The sequence below is a fragment of the Odontesthes bonariensis genome, chromosome 6 (assembly GCF_027942865.1).
Source record: "Odontesthes bonariensis isolate fOdoBon6 chromosome 6, fOdoBon6.hap1, whole genome shotgun sequence".
In the NCBI taxonomy this organism is placed as follows: Eukaryota; Metazoa; Chordata; class Actinopteri; order Atheriniformes; family Atherinopsidae; genus Odontesthes; species Odontesthes bonariensis.
In genome coordinates this window covers 5,258,313-5,276,109 of record NC_134511.1, presented here as the reverse complement: position 1 = coordinate 5,276,109, position 17,797 = coordinate 5,258,313, and the positions used below count along the sequence as shown (strand labels likewise).

At 40.8% G+C, this 17,797-nt stretch overlaps 1 protein-coding gene across 3 annotated transcripts in view; it reads left to right on the top strand.

The window, feature by feature from the left end:
* LOC142381874 (netrin receptor UNC5D-like) overlaps nucleotides 1–17,797 on the top strand; it is a 318,795-nt gene that overhangs the window by 221,909 nt on the left and 79,089 nt on the right. For 2 of the 3 annotated variants that reach the window (XM_075467164.1, XM_075467162.1), the window contains exons 7-9: nucleotides 1,684–1,848; nucleotides 5,620–5,652; nucleotides 12,266–12,451. In XM_075467164.1, coding sequence (XP_075323279.1) covers nucleotides 1,684–1,848; nucleotides 5,620–5,652; nucleotides 12,266–12,451 — 384 coding nt within the window. The remainder of the gene's footprint in view (nucleotides 1–1,683; nucleotides 1,849–5,619; nucleotides 5,653–12,265; nucleotides 12,452–17,797) is intronic. The other variant, XM_075467163.1, reaches the window with a different exon arrangement.

The window sequence follows — 17,797 nt, the reverse complement described above, 5'->3', positions numbered from 1 at the left end:
ATCCAAAGTAGCGTATAGCTTTTAGCATTTAGCTTTATTTTAAATGTGCTGCCATATGAATGAAAGTGCCATAACATTTGTTGTGCAAACACACTTTTAACATCAGCATCTTTCTGTAGTTTTTATGTAGAAGCCTCGCTCCACTGTCTGTTTCCTTGAATGACTTGCTGCTATCAGTTGTGTGTTTTGCCTTTAAGTGATATTTTAGACTGGAACTACTACGCTGAGAAGACAATTCAACTTGGCAGAGTTTACAGATGACTTTGGTTCTGTCGACTCCGCCGTCTGGAAGAACTTTAACATGAAAATGGCCGAGTAAAAGTTCCGTACCCTTCTCCATGTTTGGTGGAATACTTTCTTTTCCGGTTCCTTTACAAAATAAAAGCCTGTGAGCAACAGACTTTTACAATAATAAAATAAATAATAAAACCTGCGCTAATGCGCAATAAAATATTTGTCGGCGTTAAATAATCAATGAGTTAACGCGATAATAACGCGTTAACTCGCCCAGCCCTACCTATGTTTAACCAGCAATCAGCTGCTTTATACTATTCTATTAGGCTGAAGGGGTCAAGTAGGAAGACTTCTGAGAAAACTGCAGGTTGAATTGCCAAAAAGGCAAACCAAACCTAGGTGTTTGGACTGATTGATCATAATTTGGGGTTGAGGGGAAGGATGGATTCGATTCAATTTCAGCAAACGGTCTTCTGAAAAGGATATTGCTGTCATATGCACCCTTAAAATCCACCGTGGACCGCCTTACAGTGTGAGGAAAGTATGACAGACCTTTGAATGGACAACCAAAAAAAACTGTGCATGCATGACAGCCTGAGAATATTTGCAGTACTGCGAGCCCTTGTTGCAGAAAGAACCAGTGAAAATCCACAAGACAAGACCTCAAAGACTTTGTTGCTACAAGAAGTGTAACTACACTCTCAGAAATAGGGGTACGGTACGAGTCCATTTTTGTCCCCTGAGGTACAATCTATACTAATGTACCCCCCTAGGGTTAATTATTGTACCTTTTTGAGGGTCCAAAAGGTACATATATGTACTCAAGTAGTAAAAGGTACATATATGTATCTTTTTGAGGGTCCAAAAGGTACATATATATATATTTCTACATGCTGGGGTACAATAGACAGTCTGTGTTAGGCTACTTCAGTATAAGGATACAAAATTGCCACCAGAGGTACAAGATTGGTCTCTGTAAGGTACAAACCACAAGGGTACAAAACTATACCTTCTGAGGGTACTGCCCCAGGGACAAGCCATCGTACCCCTAAAGGTACAATTCTGTACTTTATTTTCTGAGAGTGCACTGACCCTGCAGGGCGTCTCAGACTTTGCTTCGGGCCCTCGTTCTCTTTGCATGCGGCTTAAACAAAGAAGATACCTCGTTAGCTTTGTCAGCTGAGCTAAATCAGTCAGATTCAGAATCAAACTATATCATTTAAACATGAGGATGACGTCAATCTTTTAAAAAGAACAGTGAACAACTGAATGTCATTTCTCTGAGTCATAATGCAGCTACAATATATTTCTGGTCTTTGACCTGCTGTTGCACCTTTCCATGTTTTTTTGTATTTCTATCTCCGAGTGTACCTGCTGACTCACGCAGCCTCGTGTAGCTTATATACCCCTCTATATAAACTCCGTGCTGTTTATCCTCTCCTGTTGCAGTCGACGGAGGCTGGGACGAGTGGAGCGAATGGACGGTGTGCAGCAGCCAGTGTGAGAGGCAGCGGAGCCGGGAGTGCAATTCTCCAGCTCCCAGACACCGAGGCAAGATGTGTGAAGGGAACAGCGAGGCCACTGAGAACTGCACAGATGGACTGTGCACCCAGAGTAAGGCCTTTCTCCCCTCTGGGTTCCATCATCATTTTCATCATCATCATTATCATATATACACTCCCTGTAATATGGCAGAACATTGCAGGCCTGTTTGAACAGGAGGTATGCGTTGGAAAAGAAATCACAGTGTGGACTGACACAGATTCCCCAGAGCATGGCGATGGCAGGGCCTTTTATCCTGTACACCAACTCACTTGACATATTGTGTGTCATGCCGAGTGTGTCACCGAATTAGAAGTGCAGACATTCACTTTTTGAATGATGCTTGACTGTTTGAAATGAAATGTCATTGCACTTTTTGGTTCATGCACAGGCAATGACTTTAAAATGGATGTTTTACTCGCTGGCTTGACGAGAAATATAACCGCACTGGGCTGAACTATTTAGTTTTACATCTGAAAAATCAAATCGCAAGAGGCATCGTATCATTAGTGACTAATATTTATGCATAAATGAGACGTAATGTTAACAGCTGGTGTTGTCAGTGAACACTTACCTTTTTATAAAGGCGACATTCGCCAGCAAAGCTGCACAGCTGCCTGTTCAATGCTCGCCGAGCTTCAACGAGCAGCTTTTGGCTCTTGACTTATTTCTGCATGCTTTGTCCATTCTTTTCATTCTTTGTATGTTTTTTAAATATAAATGTCAGTGCAGGGGCTGGTAGATAAGTGCACAGTTTTCAGATTTAATTTATCAGGGAAAGCAGCTACAATGTGGTGAGCTAACTGACACCTGTTGCTAGATGTAGCTCATTTTTATACTCCTTTAGATAAAGCTAGCTAATGCTTTCTAAAGCGAGCTAAGCTAGCTAAAGCTAGTTAAAAGCTTTCAGAAATCCCCCTAGCAGCAAAACTAATGACTTTTTCAACATAGTTTCTTCCATTCTCTGTAAAAATAGTATTTTAGTGAGGCCCAACTTCATGCTTTCTCCCTGCTGGCACACCTTTCTTTGTGAACAGACATAAGCAGCAAATTTTGTGGACCAAACAAGAGCTAACACAGACACGTCTGCTGTAGGTGTATGCAAGTGAAACATCAGTTTTTGTTCATTTTCTCAAAACCATCATTCACGGGATGAGAGCTCCGCAGAGCAGCAATTTGTTACCTTATCTCCTGAACTGAATTTCCACTCGCATAAGCAGGTGGTATGAATTTATAGAATAAGTTTCAGTCACAGCATTAAGCTTGTTCGGTTGACTATTGACACAAAATGAAAAGATATGTAATTAAAAAAGGCGTTTTTTGAGAATTTTAATTTTAAAATTGGATTTATTCGAGAGAAAGAGAAGAAAACACATGTAAACGGAGCTGTGGGATATTGCAGACGATACACGGTAATGTGATTAGCACATGACCGCATTTATGAACTTTTCTGGCAGGATTTGGCTTATTCAGCACTGCCAACAAATTATTCACTGCCTGATGTTTCAGTGGTTGAGCCGACTCCAGTACGCGTTGTTTGACATGTAAATAGTTTTTGGCCTCAGAAGTATTGTTTGTTTCTGACTGTAATGGATAAAATAGCAAACAATGGTTTGTAAACTGTCATTTTGAAGACTCAAGTTCAGCATAAGGCCCCCTGTCATCTTGGTCCTTTTGAGGTCAACAAGTTTGGACAAAGGGGGGGGAGTTGAAGAATGAGAGTAAAAATCTGATTGGACAAAAATATGAATCTTTGAAAGCTAATGTAATGAAAAAATGGTCATGTCTGACAGAATTACAAAAATACAACATCAGAGGAACAGCAACACGTGACATATTACACGTAAGTGAAGCCAAAATCCAGAAGCAGTGTGAAAAACTAAGTACATCCCACGGTTAACTAGTTTGTTAGTTATTTGAATTAGTTATTTTTGAGCAAACATTTTCTTTATGAGATCATCAGTCTCACACATTTGAATCTGTACTTTGACTGGGCCATTGCAACATCTTGATTCTTTTCTTTCTGTAGACTCTGTAGATTTTCTGCTGTGTTTGGGATCTTTGTCCTGCTGCTTGAACCAGTTTCAGCCCAGCTTTCGCTCTCAGACGGCCTCACATCTGACTCTAGAACACTTTGGTATCCAGAGGAGTTCATGGTGGACTCAATGACTGCAAGGTGCCCAGGTCCTGTGGCTGCAGAACCAGCCCAGATCATCAGCCCTCCACCACCGTGCTTGACAGCTGGTGTGAGGTGTTTGTGCTGATGTGCTGTGTTTGGTTTCCTCCAAACGTGCTGACTGAGGCCTGCAGAGTCTGAGATGTAGCTCTTGGGTTTCTGACCTTGGGGTGACCTTGCTGGGACGTCCACTCCTGGGAAGATTGACAGCTGTCCTGAATGTTTTCCACTTGTGAATAATCTTTCTCTCTGTAGAACGATGGACTCCAGATAGTTTGGAAACGGCCTTATAACCCTTCCCAGGTTGATGGGCAGCAACGATTGCTGATGTCTTTCCTCCTTGGCATTGAGTTAGCACACACCTGAACGCTCCAGAGCAGCAAACTGACAGAACTTCTGCTTTTATAGAGGTGCTCACACTGACTGATGATCAGTTAATTAAGTGCATTTAATTAGCAGCACCTGGCTGCTACTTACTTTCTTAATTTACATGGAAATAGAAAGGGTGGACTTAGTTTTTCACACTCTTTTTTTTCCAATTATGACTGACAACATACTTGGTAAGGACCTGTAGATTTCTTATTTTGTCCTGATGTGTAAACCGTTAGAACGGAACCAGAGTCTACTTTCTTTTTCATGTATTTATCCTAAATCTTTGACAGCTTTCGACAATCATATTAAGGATTAAAATAAATGGCAGATATGTTTGGGTTGTTGTAAACTCAGCATATCAAATCAAAATCAAATCAAAGTCAAGTTTATTTGTAGCACATTTCATGTACAAAACAATTCAAAGTGCTTCACATAAAATAAAAGCATTGCAGCGGGGAGTGGAAGAAGCATTAAAAATACATAAAAGAATATAAAGAGAAACAAATAAGATCATTTAAATGAATTTAAAAGCAAGCAACAGTCCAGATAAATTCAAAGATATCGTGCAGATTTCATGCATAGACACATGAGAAAAGAAATGTTTTTAACCTGGATTTAAAAATGTCTCCATTTGGTGAAAGTTTAATCTCCACTGGCAGTTTGTATATCGCACAATGTAGTTAAATTCAGGTACATTTTTCTTTTATTAAGATGATTAGAGGCATATCTGAATGATGAGCTCAAACGACAACAATATTTATGCCACAGAAACATGTTTTATTAGTTTCAGATCCAGCATTTTTTCCTTTTTGTGACATTGATCTCAACCTTTCAGAGTAAAAATTCCTGTAAAACAGATGTTTTTTTGGACAATTCTCTTATGTAAAGTTGCCTTACATAAACTTTATCTCAGAGTTCATCAGAAAAGAAGCAAAATCAATTAAAAAAAAAACCATAAAATGTTTTCTAAAATGACTTAGAGACCCACTACAATATGCAACCAATCCACCCTAAATAAATCATAAATAGGCCTGATTTTTTACTCGTACATGGAGATGATTACTCAAAGATTCCCTTAAGCACTGTTCCCCTCACCCTCTTTATCCCCGGTGGTATGAGCGCAGCAGTGATACGCACCTATCATCAGACGCTCTGTGAGCACAGTCAGCAGAAGAGCTTCCTTCTCCTCGCCATGCTGAACTTGAGACTTCACTTGTTAGTCACATCACAGAGGCTCGGACTTTAATCACCGCTTCCTCTCCTCTTTGTCTCATTCTATCTCTCTGTCTTTGCAGATGGAAAGCTGCTACATGATGTAAAACCTCAAAGTGAGTCTTCCTCTGTGGATTTCTTTCATCCCTCTACCCCCACCTGCCACTTCTATCTAATATGCCCCGAATTCTGGGCTGCAAAAGATGATTCGGGTTTACACTGGAAAAAATCAAAGTCTTACCAAGTATATTTGTCTCATTTCTAGTCAAAATATCTCATTACACTTAATATAAGACACAACTGCCTAACAAGTACTATTTCAGCCAGATATAGGGACTTGTTTGAAGACAATACATCTGGAATATCTTGTTAAATGTCTTGAAAACAAATTGTTTTGAGTCGGATTTCATATGGAACAAGCTTATTTTTCATTTGAAGAGGTTTTTAAGCTAATTTCAAGATCACTTTCATCTCAAAAGTCCTAAATATCACATCTTATTTCAAGAAATCTTGACAAACCGATTTTCACTAGTTCCATTGGAAGATTTTTTGCTTATTTCAAGCAAAAACGTCTTTTATTTGTTGTTTTTTCTTACTTATTTTTGGAGGGGCATTTTTTTCCAGCACTGGAAAAAATCTAAATGTTACCAAGTATATTTGTCTCATTGAGTATCTCATTACACTTAATATAAGACACAACTGCCTAACAAGTACTATTTCAGCCAGATATAGGGACTTGTTTGAAGACAATACATCTTGAATATCGTAAGTGAAAAAGTCTTGAAAACATCTTGTTTTGAGTCATATTTCACATGAAACAAGCTTTTTTTTTCATTTGAAGAGGTTTTTAAGCTAATTTCAAGATAACTTTTATCTCAAAAGTCCTAAATATCACATCTTATTTCAAGAAATCTTAACAAGCCGATTTTCACTAGTTCCATTGGCAGATTTTTTTTTGCTTATTTCAAGCAAAAACGTCTTGTATTTGTTGTTTTTCTTACTTATTTTTGGAGGGGCATTTTTTCCAGTGTAAGGTTTGCAGAAAAAGAGAGAAGGGACGGTTCTCTGAGTGCTCTGTGGAAACAGAAACATGAATCACCACCGTTTAGTTCACCTTGATCTGAGCAACTCCCGCATTAACCCAGCAAACGCTCATTACGCATTCTCGTCATTATTCACGGCCTGACTTTTATGACGAGCATGACATCACAGCTGTGTTTCTGCTTTGAGCCAGGAGATATATTGGTTGTGACAAGTGAACATGTGCTGTGCTGCGGAGGATTAATGGGTTGTAATCATTGCAAACGAGCTAATTTGTCCGCTTTACGGCGCCGTCCTGCCACTGCTCTGGCAGCTCTCAGTCAGAGTTGGCCCCACGGAGTCACTGTCAGGCCTCGCTGTGGTCCGAATGCCTTCAGGAGCGCGTTTGCACGCTTTAAGGAAAGTTTGATCACAGAGAATATATGAAGCTGGAAGGGTGCAAGTAAATGCACTGGAAAAAAATCTAAGTCTTACCAAGTATATTTGTCTCATTTCTAGTTAAAATATCTCTTTACACTTAATATAAGACACAGCTGCCTAACAAGTACCATTTCAGCCAGATATAGGGACTTGTTTTAATACAATACATCTTGAATATCTTGTTAAATGAAAGTGAGTTTTTTAAGCTAATTTCAAGATCACTTTTATCTCAAAAGTCCTAAATATCACATCTTATTTCAAGAAATCTTGACAAGCCGATTTTCACTAGTTCCATTGCCAGATTTTTTGCTTATTTCAAGCAAAAACGTCTTGTATTTGTTGTTTTTTTTACTTATTTTTGGAGGGGCATTTTTTCCAGTGTGTGAGAGGCTTTATTGGGACTTTGGCTGCTTTGAATATGCAGCAGAGAAGCAAAAAAAAGCAGAGACGATGACTACAGAATGTCACTCTTGTCTGGGATTTGGTGGTAATGGAGTCGTAAACAATACCTGAAGCTTTTAAATGCTGAATTGGATATAATAACCATGGCAACAGTCCCCCAAAAACACACTGAAATAATTCGGGGTATGTATCTGTATTTTATTTCTACAGCCCTTTAGAGACAATCATTACGATGTACCAAAGTGCTTTACAGCAGGTAATAAATAAAGAGAAGAATAAGTAAAAACAAATAAAAACAATAAAAGAACAGTGAAAGCAATAAAATACAAAAAAATCGAAAAAAATCATCTTACTACTGGGTATTAAAAGCCATCCTAAATAAGAAGGTTTTTAGCCTAGATCTGAAGAGGCCCAGGTCAGAAATAAGACGCAGCTGGACGGGGGGCTTATTCCAGAGCCTGGGGCAGCTTTGGGAAAAGGCTCGCTCACCCCAGGGTTTGTATTCTGACCTGGGCACTTCCAGCAGAAACTGATCTGTTGACCTCAGAGCTCTACCAGGACTGTTAAAAGCTCAGATAAATACGACGGGGCGAGGCCGTTAAGAGCTTTAAAAACCGACGTTAAAAGTTTAAAATCAGTTCTATAAAGGACAGGAAGCCAACGGAGGAAGTTAAGAACAGGAGTGATGTGCACACGTCTGTTGGTGTTGGTTAAAAGACGGGCAGCAGCGTTCTGCACCAGCTGAAGGCGACTGAGAGAAGACTGGGAGACGCCGACATAAAGAGCATTGCAATAGTCTGACCTTGAACTTATTAGGGCATGGATGGCTTTCTCAAGGTCATGACGACTTAAAAACATTTTAACTTTGGCCAGGAGACGCAACTGGAAAAAACTAGTCCCGATGACATAGGCTGTGTTCAAAACCGCCTACTACTCCCACTACTCCTACTAACTTTAACTTTTAAGTTCCCGGATGCATACTAGATTGGCCGAAATGTTGGGTATGCATCATGAGGTTACTACTCATACTCAAACTACCCAAGATGCAACATAACGTGACGTCGCCGATCATCATTTCCTGTCAAAACGGCAGTTTCAAGCTAGCTACAACGAGGGTAGGTTCACTTCCTGTTTTCAAAACAAAAGCACCAATTGTATCGTAATGGCTTTCCCTATGATAAAAGGCAACGGGTATTTTATTTTGTGAAAATAACCGGAAGTGCGTTGCTCACTACGGCTAGCTTTAGTAGCTCTGAATTCGTGGGAACAAAATGGTAAACAGCCGGTATTTTGTCAGGTTTTCAACACGTTGGGGATCTAAACGACTACTTTCTCGCCTGAAAATGTTTCAAATGTTGCTAAAGTTTACAGAGTTTAGAGCTTAAGGGAAATCAGCTTCAGGCCGGCTGATTTCGGCTCGGGCAGGAGCGAAATGCATTGTGGGTAAACGCTCTGCATACTGTCTGATTGATGAGTATGTAGTATGCGGTTTCGAACACAGCCATTGTTAATTTGCCTGTCCAACCGCAGATCAAAGGTCAAAGGTCACTCCCAGACAGTTGAACTAAGCTTTGAAGACGAGGTGCCAAAGCCAGCCGTCACAGTGTCCCCAAACACAATGCATTCAGTTTTGTCATAATTTAAATGAAGAAAATTTTGGTCCAACCATTGCTTAATATCAGCAATACAATTAAAAAAGGATTAGAAGTGATCGCCTTAATCAATTGGCCTTCGATCGGTCTGTGTGGCAGCTGTTGACCACAGGCTCGCCTGCTCGGGCTCTGGTTTCCCTTCCTGTGAGATACCAAAGCTACTGGCTATCAGGTCCAGAGGCCATTAGGCTAATCACCTCCCACGTTAGCGGCTGAGACACGAGCATTTGTTCCTGTCATGTGGTAGCATCAGAGATAAGACGCACGAGCTGCTCTAACAAACCTCCTTTTCCGTTTCACATCCTGCTGGAGCCAGTGCAACTCTTTCCTGTGGTCGACCTTGTGCGTCTGAATAATAACAGCATTGTTTCAGCTCCCCTTCACTCTCGGTTGGTCTTTATTAACACAACAAAGACAGCGCTCCTCTATGTGCAACGCCTTGAAAGGCTTTATTCTCTTTTCTGGCAAAGTGTCCTTCATCAAAGAAAAGAAATACACACCGTTGGTTGAGAAATATCAGAAGTGTACATTTAAAATGTTCGCTGTGACCTCGATTTGTGGCCGTGACGGAGGGATTAAAGTCTTTACTGTAGGCGTTACTTCATGTCCACTTGTTGTCTTGATAAATTCCGTGTGCACCACAGTTTTAATCAGGTGAAGAAATGTTGCACCTTGTGTTTCTTAAGCTTCAGCACTTCACCCACAAGTATTTCAGCCATCCTCTGATGAATGCCCCATCCATCCAGCATTATGGAGAAAAATACTGTACACAGTACTGTGCTCTGAGCTCCTTTCTCCTCCAACACAGCCTGAACCCTCTCAGACGAGCTTTCTGTCCTTTCTTTAAGGAGTCTTCAGGAATAGTTCTCCAGGCTTCTTGAAGGACATCCCAAAGCTCTTCTTTGGATGTGGGCTGCCTTTTGTTCCGTTCTCTGCCAACATGACCCCACACTGCTTCAGTAATGTTGAGCTCCGGGCTCTGGGGAGGATTCATCCCTCCATCAGACCTGCTGCCACTGATTTTCAGCCCACTTCTTGTGTCCTTTGGCACAGCTCAGCCTTTTCTCCCTGTTTCCCTTCCTTAAGAACGGCTTCCTGACAGCCACCCTTCCATGGAGCCCATTTCTGATGAGGCTTGGGCCAACAGCAGATGGATCAGCTGAAGGTCCAGATGCATCTCTCAGCTCCTGTGTCAGGTCTTTGCTGGATGTTTTCCTCTTTCTTAAGGACATCACTTTCAGATCCTGTTCATCTGCTGTAGATAGTTCTTTAGGCCTGACACTTCTTCTTCTGTCCTCCACTTGTCCAGTTTCCTCAAATGTTTTAAGGACACACTGCACACCATGCTGAGATATGCCAAGTTTTCAGCTAACAGCTCTTTGGGAATCACCTTGTTGCTGCAGAAATCCTGTTTTCTGTCTGTCAGACTGTGTTATCTTTGCTGTTTTTCACACATGCAGCTAAAGAAATGGGAACAAATCTTAATTCCAGTCTAAAACCCACAAAGAGCTTCTAGATTATTCATTTCTGGTGGCATAAAACAGTTTAATTATTTAATTTATATAAATTATTCCATAATTAGTCATTAGATTATATCTTATATTCCTTTTTAAGCTTTAAATTGAGTCTTATTTACTTTTTCTTGATGTTGAATAAAATATCATTTTTATTATTGTCTGTTTTTTTTCCTACTTTTCTACTTTTAGACGTGATAACGTTCATTTTTTGGGATTAGGATTTTTTTTAAACTGAATTTCTTATATGAATTTGACTCTTTTGGTAACTGAAAGCAGTTTTAACGTAAATGTACAAAATAGTTTAAACTATGAAGCTGTTTTTCATAGATGCAGCTAAAGAAGCGGGAACAAATGATGTGTCTCTGTGACAAGTAGCTTTTTTTTTTAATGTTCTTTGCTAAGTTGTCTGTTATATGTGGACACAACACTGGTTCATCCCAGTGGATGGAGAACCTTAAAGGGATAGTTCGCCTCTTTTGACATGAAGCTGTATGACATCCCATATCAGCAACATCATTTATGAACATCTTCTTACCCCCTGCTGCGTCCTGTGAGCAGAGTTCCAGCCTCGTTTTGGTGTTGACAAAGGTAGTTCGGCTAGTTGGCTGGGGTTTAAAAAATAAAGCATTTTTCTTCTCAAAACAATATGCGTTCAACAGAGTAATACATTTGCCTGCTGTGTAGACCGTGCAGACCGAGCAGTCCCCTGCTTCCGAGCAGCAAACACCGTAACAGGCGCGGCTGTCGGCAGGCGGCAGGCGGCAGTGATACGAAGGGAGAGAAAATAGGGCCAAGCGATTGTGAGGTCTGACTTTTTCCTGGAGCCAAAACGAGGCTGGAACTCGGCTCACAGGACGCAGCAGGGGGTAAGAACATGTTCATAAATGATATTGCTAATATGGGATGTCATACAGCTTCATGTCAAAAGAGGCGAACTATCCCTTTAAAGCCTGGCTGCTTATATAAAGAAATTAGGCCTGGAACCAAACTTTACTGTTGAAGAATCACAATTAGAGCTGCGGGGTGTATCTTATTTTACTCCACACCGTTGTCTTGTTTGTCTTGTTGCTGATTCCTGGCTCCTGCCCTCACACTGGAGCTCAGCCGCCCCCACACTTCGGTGCAGGTGTGTTGTGCTCCTGGAAGCTAATGTAACCAGGAGCCTCGAGCAGAGGTGGGAAGTGAGCTCCAGAGGTCACAGAAGTTTTCTTTGACTATAGATTTTTCCTTTTGTTTATGAAGATCCAACTTTTTTTTTACGTTACAGCTCCCTCTGAAGCCGCAGATATTTTTTTATCTGCTGTAAATTCTAAAACCAGTTCCTGTGTTGTTCCCACAGCCATAAGGCTTTTTAGCAGTGACCGCTGAGTTCTTCTCAAATTGATTGATTGATTTTTTTATTTTATTTTATTTATTTAGTCATTTATTATTATTATTATTATTATTAGTTAGTAGCAGTATTTTTATTAGAATTGTTTATAATTGTATTATTATTGTTGTTTTTAATATACAATCATTGTAAATATTGATTTTTTTTTTTTTTTTTTTTTAGCTACTTGACTAATTAGAATTTCCCCTATTGGTGGATGAATGAAGTATTTTTCTATTTTTATTCTATTCAAAAACTGAGGAGCTTATGAGGAATGCTGAGCTGAGTTTGCACTTCATTTCGTTTCTTTGTGCTTGTCGCCTCGCAGGTATGGAGAGCTCCAACGACGTGGCTCTGTACTCGGGCCTCGGCGCCGGCATCATCGCCGTGGCGATCCTGGTGGTGGCCGTCATGCTGTACAGGAAGAACCACAGCGACTACGGCGTGGACGTCATCGACTCCTCGGCCCTCACCGGGGGTTTCCAGTCTTTTAACTTCAAGACCACCAGACAAGGTGAGAGAGAGAGCCACACTGGAAAAAATGCCCCTCCAAAAATAAGGAAGCAAAACAACAAATAAAAGATGTTTTTGCTTGAAATAAGCAACATAAATCTGCCAATGGAACTAGTGAAAATCGGCTTGTCAAGATTTCTTGAAATAAGATGTGAAATTTAGGACTTTTGAGATAAAAGTGATCTTGAAATTAGCTTAAAAACCTCTTCAAATGTCAAAAAACGCTTGTTTCATGTGAAATGTGACTCAAAACAAGACTTGAAAAGTCTTTTTCTTTTAACCCTCCTGTTGTCCTGCGGGTCAAAAGTGACCCACTACCATGTTTAGCTGTAGAAAAAACACCTTAAACTATCTTTTTCCAACTTGAAATTGTATGACTTTTCCTAAAGGGACCCCATCATTAGAAAAAGTCATATTTATTTTTGTTTATGCTTCCATGTGGGCTGTACACCACTAGGGCACAAAGATTGTCTTATGGGTCATTTTTGACCCGTGAATTATAAAAACATTTAAACACCAGAAAAAAGTTCACTGTTTTTTTCCCTTTCAATATAATTAGTTCAGAAGTAATTACTTCACATTTATATAATAGCAATAATAAACCTTTATGTAAAAGAAAACTGAGAAAACAAGAAAACTGTTGATCCAACTGACAGTTGGTTTGTGGTTAAAAAAGTCTTACCAAGTATATTCGTCTCATTTCTAGTCTAAATTTCTCATTACACTTAATATAAGACACAACTGCCTAACAAGTACTATTTCAGCCAGATATAGGGACTTGTTTTAATACAATACATCTGGAATATCTTGTTAAATGAAAAAGTCTTGAAAACAAATTGTTTTGAGTCGGATTTTTATATGAAAAGCTTTTTTTGACATTTGAAGAGGTTTTTAAGCTAATTTCAAGATCACTTTTATCTCAAAAGTCCTAAATATCACATCTTATTTCAAGAAATCTTGACAAGCCGATTTTCACTAGTTCCATTGGCAGATTTTTTTTTGCTTATTTCAAGCAGAAACGTCTTGTATTTGTTGTTTTTCTTACTTATTTTTGGAGGGGCATTTTTTCCAGTGTGAAAACTGGTGATTGTCTTTTTGTATTGTGACACAAAAAATACATGATAAAAAAATCGTATTGAGTTGAATAGATAAATAACAGGTGATTTCATCATACAAAATAAATTTTGGATTTAAAATTCAATTAAGTTGCTTTATTTTGGGGCTTTGGTAGGGCGGGGAGTAAACAGACTGTTAAGACCGCACAAGGGTTAAAGAGAATAAAAAACAGAATAAAAATTAAAACACAGTTAAAAGCAATCAAAGAAGAGGGGAAAAAGACAAATATAAACTCAACCATAAGCACACAGAAAGAGAAATGTTTTTAACTTGGATTTAAAAGTGCTTACAGTTGGGGCTGATTTCAGTTCTGCTGGTAGTTTGGGCAAAAAGCCAGCGTCGTGAAAGACCTCCGAGACGGGGCCGGGCCTGTGATTGATGGCATTTGTTTGCATCCCGCAGAACGGCATGCAGCCTCCCCATCTGCGTAGGATTTATCCCCCCATAATCAGTGAAAGGACCTGTCCTTCTATTTTGACAGCCCTGCTCCTCTGTTATTTTGCAGCAAGAGATAATCAATCTTTAATAAAACACCGGCACCTTCCCCTGGACCACACATTTGACTGTCAGGCAAGCAGCCTCCTCCATCAGATTACAGCAGCAAGAGCCGCTGATGGATAAATGTGAGAGGTACGGAACAGTGAGCATCAATTCCATTTTTTGTTGTGCGCAGCAATAACTTCTGTGGGCTCGTATGACTGCGACTGTCCCGGCCGGCCTCACTTAGAAGCATCCATATTACTGTCACTGACACTTCTGGGTTGCTGCGAGTGATAGCCGGGGTGCCGACAGGCCATCCATCCCGCCAGGAGCGGCGGCGGCCCCCAGCCACCGCCAGGCCCGGGGAGTTGGTCAAGCTCCCCCAACCCATGTCACAGGATCGGAAAGAAGCGAGGAGAAAGGATCGGGAGGGGGTGTGTGTGAGGGCTGCATTCAGCAGGTCATCAATCCTATTTAAATAGGCCAGCTCTCCCCATCGCTGCCTGCTGTGCCCTCCGCCGGCCACAATCACTCCTTTGCATTTCCCTCTGAAGCAGCCGGGTCCAGCATCCCGGTGAAATGTGGAACACCTCCTCGTGTGGTTTAGCAGCCCCAGTTTGTTTCAGAGGAACTTGTCGTGGTATTTCCTATTCACCTGCTTGTGTTGCGACCGCATAATTAACAACTTCGCCGCTCTTTTTAAGTCAAGTCAAGTCTTTTATCGTTAGATACACAGAACAACAGAGTCGGACTGGGCACTGAAATTCTTGGGACAGGACACCGTACAGCAGCTGCCATAACAAGACATAACATGCCGTAACATGTCATGACATAAGTTCTCTAACTAAAACAGTAACAATAAATAGGCAATGTGGATACTACAAAATACATTTTACACTAATTACAAGAGCTATACTGAACATATAATACACATAATAGCCTATGCTACTCTAAGACCTATACTAACCTAGAAACATAAGATAAAATAAAAATACAATATTGTGCAATATTGCATGTTGCAGTGCAAACAGCAGTGGAGGTAGGCATGTGTACAGCATAAAGTGTGTAAAGTATTAAGTGTAAGTGTCGAGTGTGAAAGTGATGAGAGTGCATTATAGTCCATTTAGAAGCCTGATGGCCTTAGGATAGAAACTGTTCTGCATTCTGCGGGTGCGAGACCGGATGCTTCTGTACCGCCTACCAGAAGGCAGCGTGGTGAACAGTCTGAAGGATGGGTGATGGCAGTCTTTTAGGATCCTGCCAGCTCTATGAAGACATCTTGTGTGGTAGATGTCCTGAAGGGCTGGGAGTTTCTTACTGATGATGCAGCCGAACGGACCACACTGCGTAGGGCCTTCCGGTCCATGGCTGAGCAGCTCCTCAACCACACTGAGATGCTACCAGTCAGGATGCTTTCTATAGGCCTCTCCTATGTTTTCATAACATAGCAGGATATTAAAACTAGAGCTGGGCAACGATTAAAACTTTTTAAACTAATTAATCACATGATTTCCCTGATTAATCGCGATTAATCGCATTTGTACTCAGAATCCAAAAATGAATCCAAAAGTAGTGTATAGCTTTTAGCATTTAGTTTTATTTTAAATGTGCTGCCATATGAATGAAAGTGCCATAACATTTGTTGTGCAAACACACTTTTAACATCAGCATCTTTCTGTAGTTTTTATGTAGAAGCCTCGCTCCACTGTCTGTTTCCTTGAATGACTTGCTGCTATCAGTTGTGTGTTTTGCCTTTAAGTGATATTTTAGACTGGAACTACTACGCTGAGAAGACAATTCAACTTGGCAGTGTTTACAGATGACTTTGGTTCTGTCGACTCCGCCGTCTGGAAGAACTTTAAAATGAAAATGGCCGAGTAAAAGTTCCGTACCCTTCTCCATGTTTGGTGGATCCGCCGATTACTTTCTTTTCCGGTTCCGGTCCGTGGCGTAGTGGGTTGAGCAGGCGCCCCATGTACAAGAGGCTACAGTCCTCGCTGCAGCTGGTTCAAGTCCAGCATCGGACGGCCCTGTGCTGCGTGTCGTTCCCCCTCTCTCTGCCCCCTGCTTCCTGTCTCTCTGAACTTTCCTATCCATTCAAGGCACAAAAGCCCCAAAAAATAACAAAAACCTGCGTTAATGCTTGATAAAATATTTATCGGCGTTAAATAATTAACAAGTTAACTCGCCCAGCCCTAATTAAAGCACCCTATCTTGGGAAAAAAAAAACCTGAAACTATGGGTTTGATTGCGTTTGGGTAGTGTTCTCACAGCTAATCAGCGCCAGTATATTGGTTGAGTTAGTGAATGCGCTGTGATGGTCTCAGCTGCCGGAGTGTCTGTGAAAGACAGGGTGCAGAATGAGCCTCGGACCTGACCCTGTCTCTGCACATTTCTTCTCCTTCTGAGTGATTTTTAATCAGAGGACCAATTCCAAACCCATCCCTCAAGGTATTCAACCTGAGCTACATTTCATTAACTTCTCTCATCTCGCCCGCTGCCATTCCATTTTCGTGGCGCCATTCTTAAAGATGCACACTCATGCGATAATCAGATCATTCTCCACTCGACCGGAGGGGAGAAAATTTAGCGGTGATCGAATGTCAGCCGCATATTACTAATGTCCACTGAGCTGGAGTTATTACAGAGTCGCTTGTTGGTTTGCTGTCAATGTTTAAGAATGAAACAAGCATTTTTTTTTCATTCATTTTTGTTGGAACGTCACCTTAATGGCAATTACCTTCCCATCCCGGGCGCCGACTCTTTGTGCCTCTTATGATGCAGGTTCAGTCGGGGGGGAATAGTTGGAGAGTGGACTGAACATGTCTGCAGGCTGGGTACCTGCAGTGATGTTAATGCAGCACACTGTACAGTGTTTTACACCCTGAAAATGACACCAGAGCTACACGTTTTTTTTCATTTTCACTTTGACTGTAACATTATGTCGGGTGGAATTGAGTGATTTGACTCCCACCTGCAAGAGTTCCAGCAACTGCGTGGAGAGGCATAACTGAAAGTGTGAAAGATTATACCTGCTACGTTGTTAGGCTCGATGCTGCAAACAGCACACATATGATATCAATGTCATCACTGTTAGCTCAATTCTTTCATTTTTAAGCTCAAGAACAAGCTGGAGAAATCTTAAGTTAAACCAAGTATTTATTGGTGGTCACATGTGAAGTATAGTAGCGCTGGACTCGGAGGGCCTCCATCAGACAGAGCCCCGATTTCCGGAAACATTTCATATTTATATGAACCTTTATTTCCCAGAAGCTGGACTTACACTCGACAGAGTATAATTGGACATAAGTAGGTCTTCGTCATTGCTAGCTGCTAGCAGCTCCCTACAGCTAGCAGCTAGCTATGAGGATAGCTGACCTTTACTCCTTACGTCCTTATTATCTGAAAAAGTCCATCCAGAAAAAGGCTTTGGCTGTAAATCTACGATAAAAATCCACTTCTATTCTCCTGCTTCAGCCATTGTGAGCTCTAATACAACAAGTAAACAGATTAAAGCTAGAATCTACGGCGCTAAAGCTACAAGCAAAAGTCTGTCCTATGTGCTAGCTAGCTCAGCAGTATACACAATCACTCTATTTAGTTTAGAGTAAATGTTGAAGTTATTTAAAGCGTTCATTTTTATCTAAAGTCAAGATGGAATCCTCCAAACTCACAGCAAGCATTTTATCCTGTGGCAACATAATATTTATCACATTCCTACTCAATACTTAGCCTTGACCATGTTGTAATT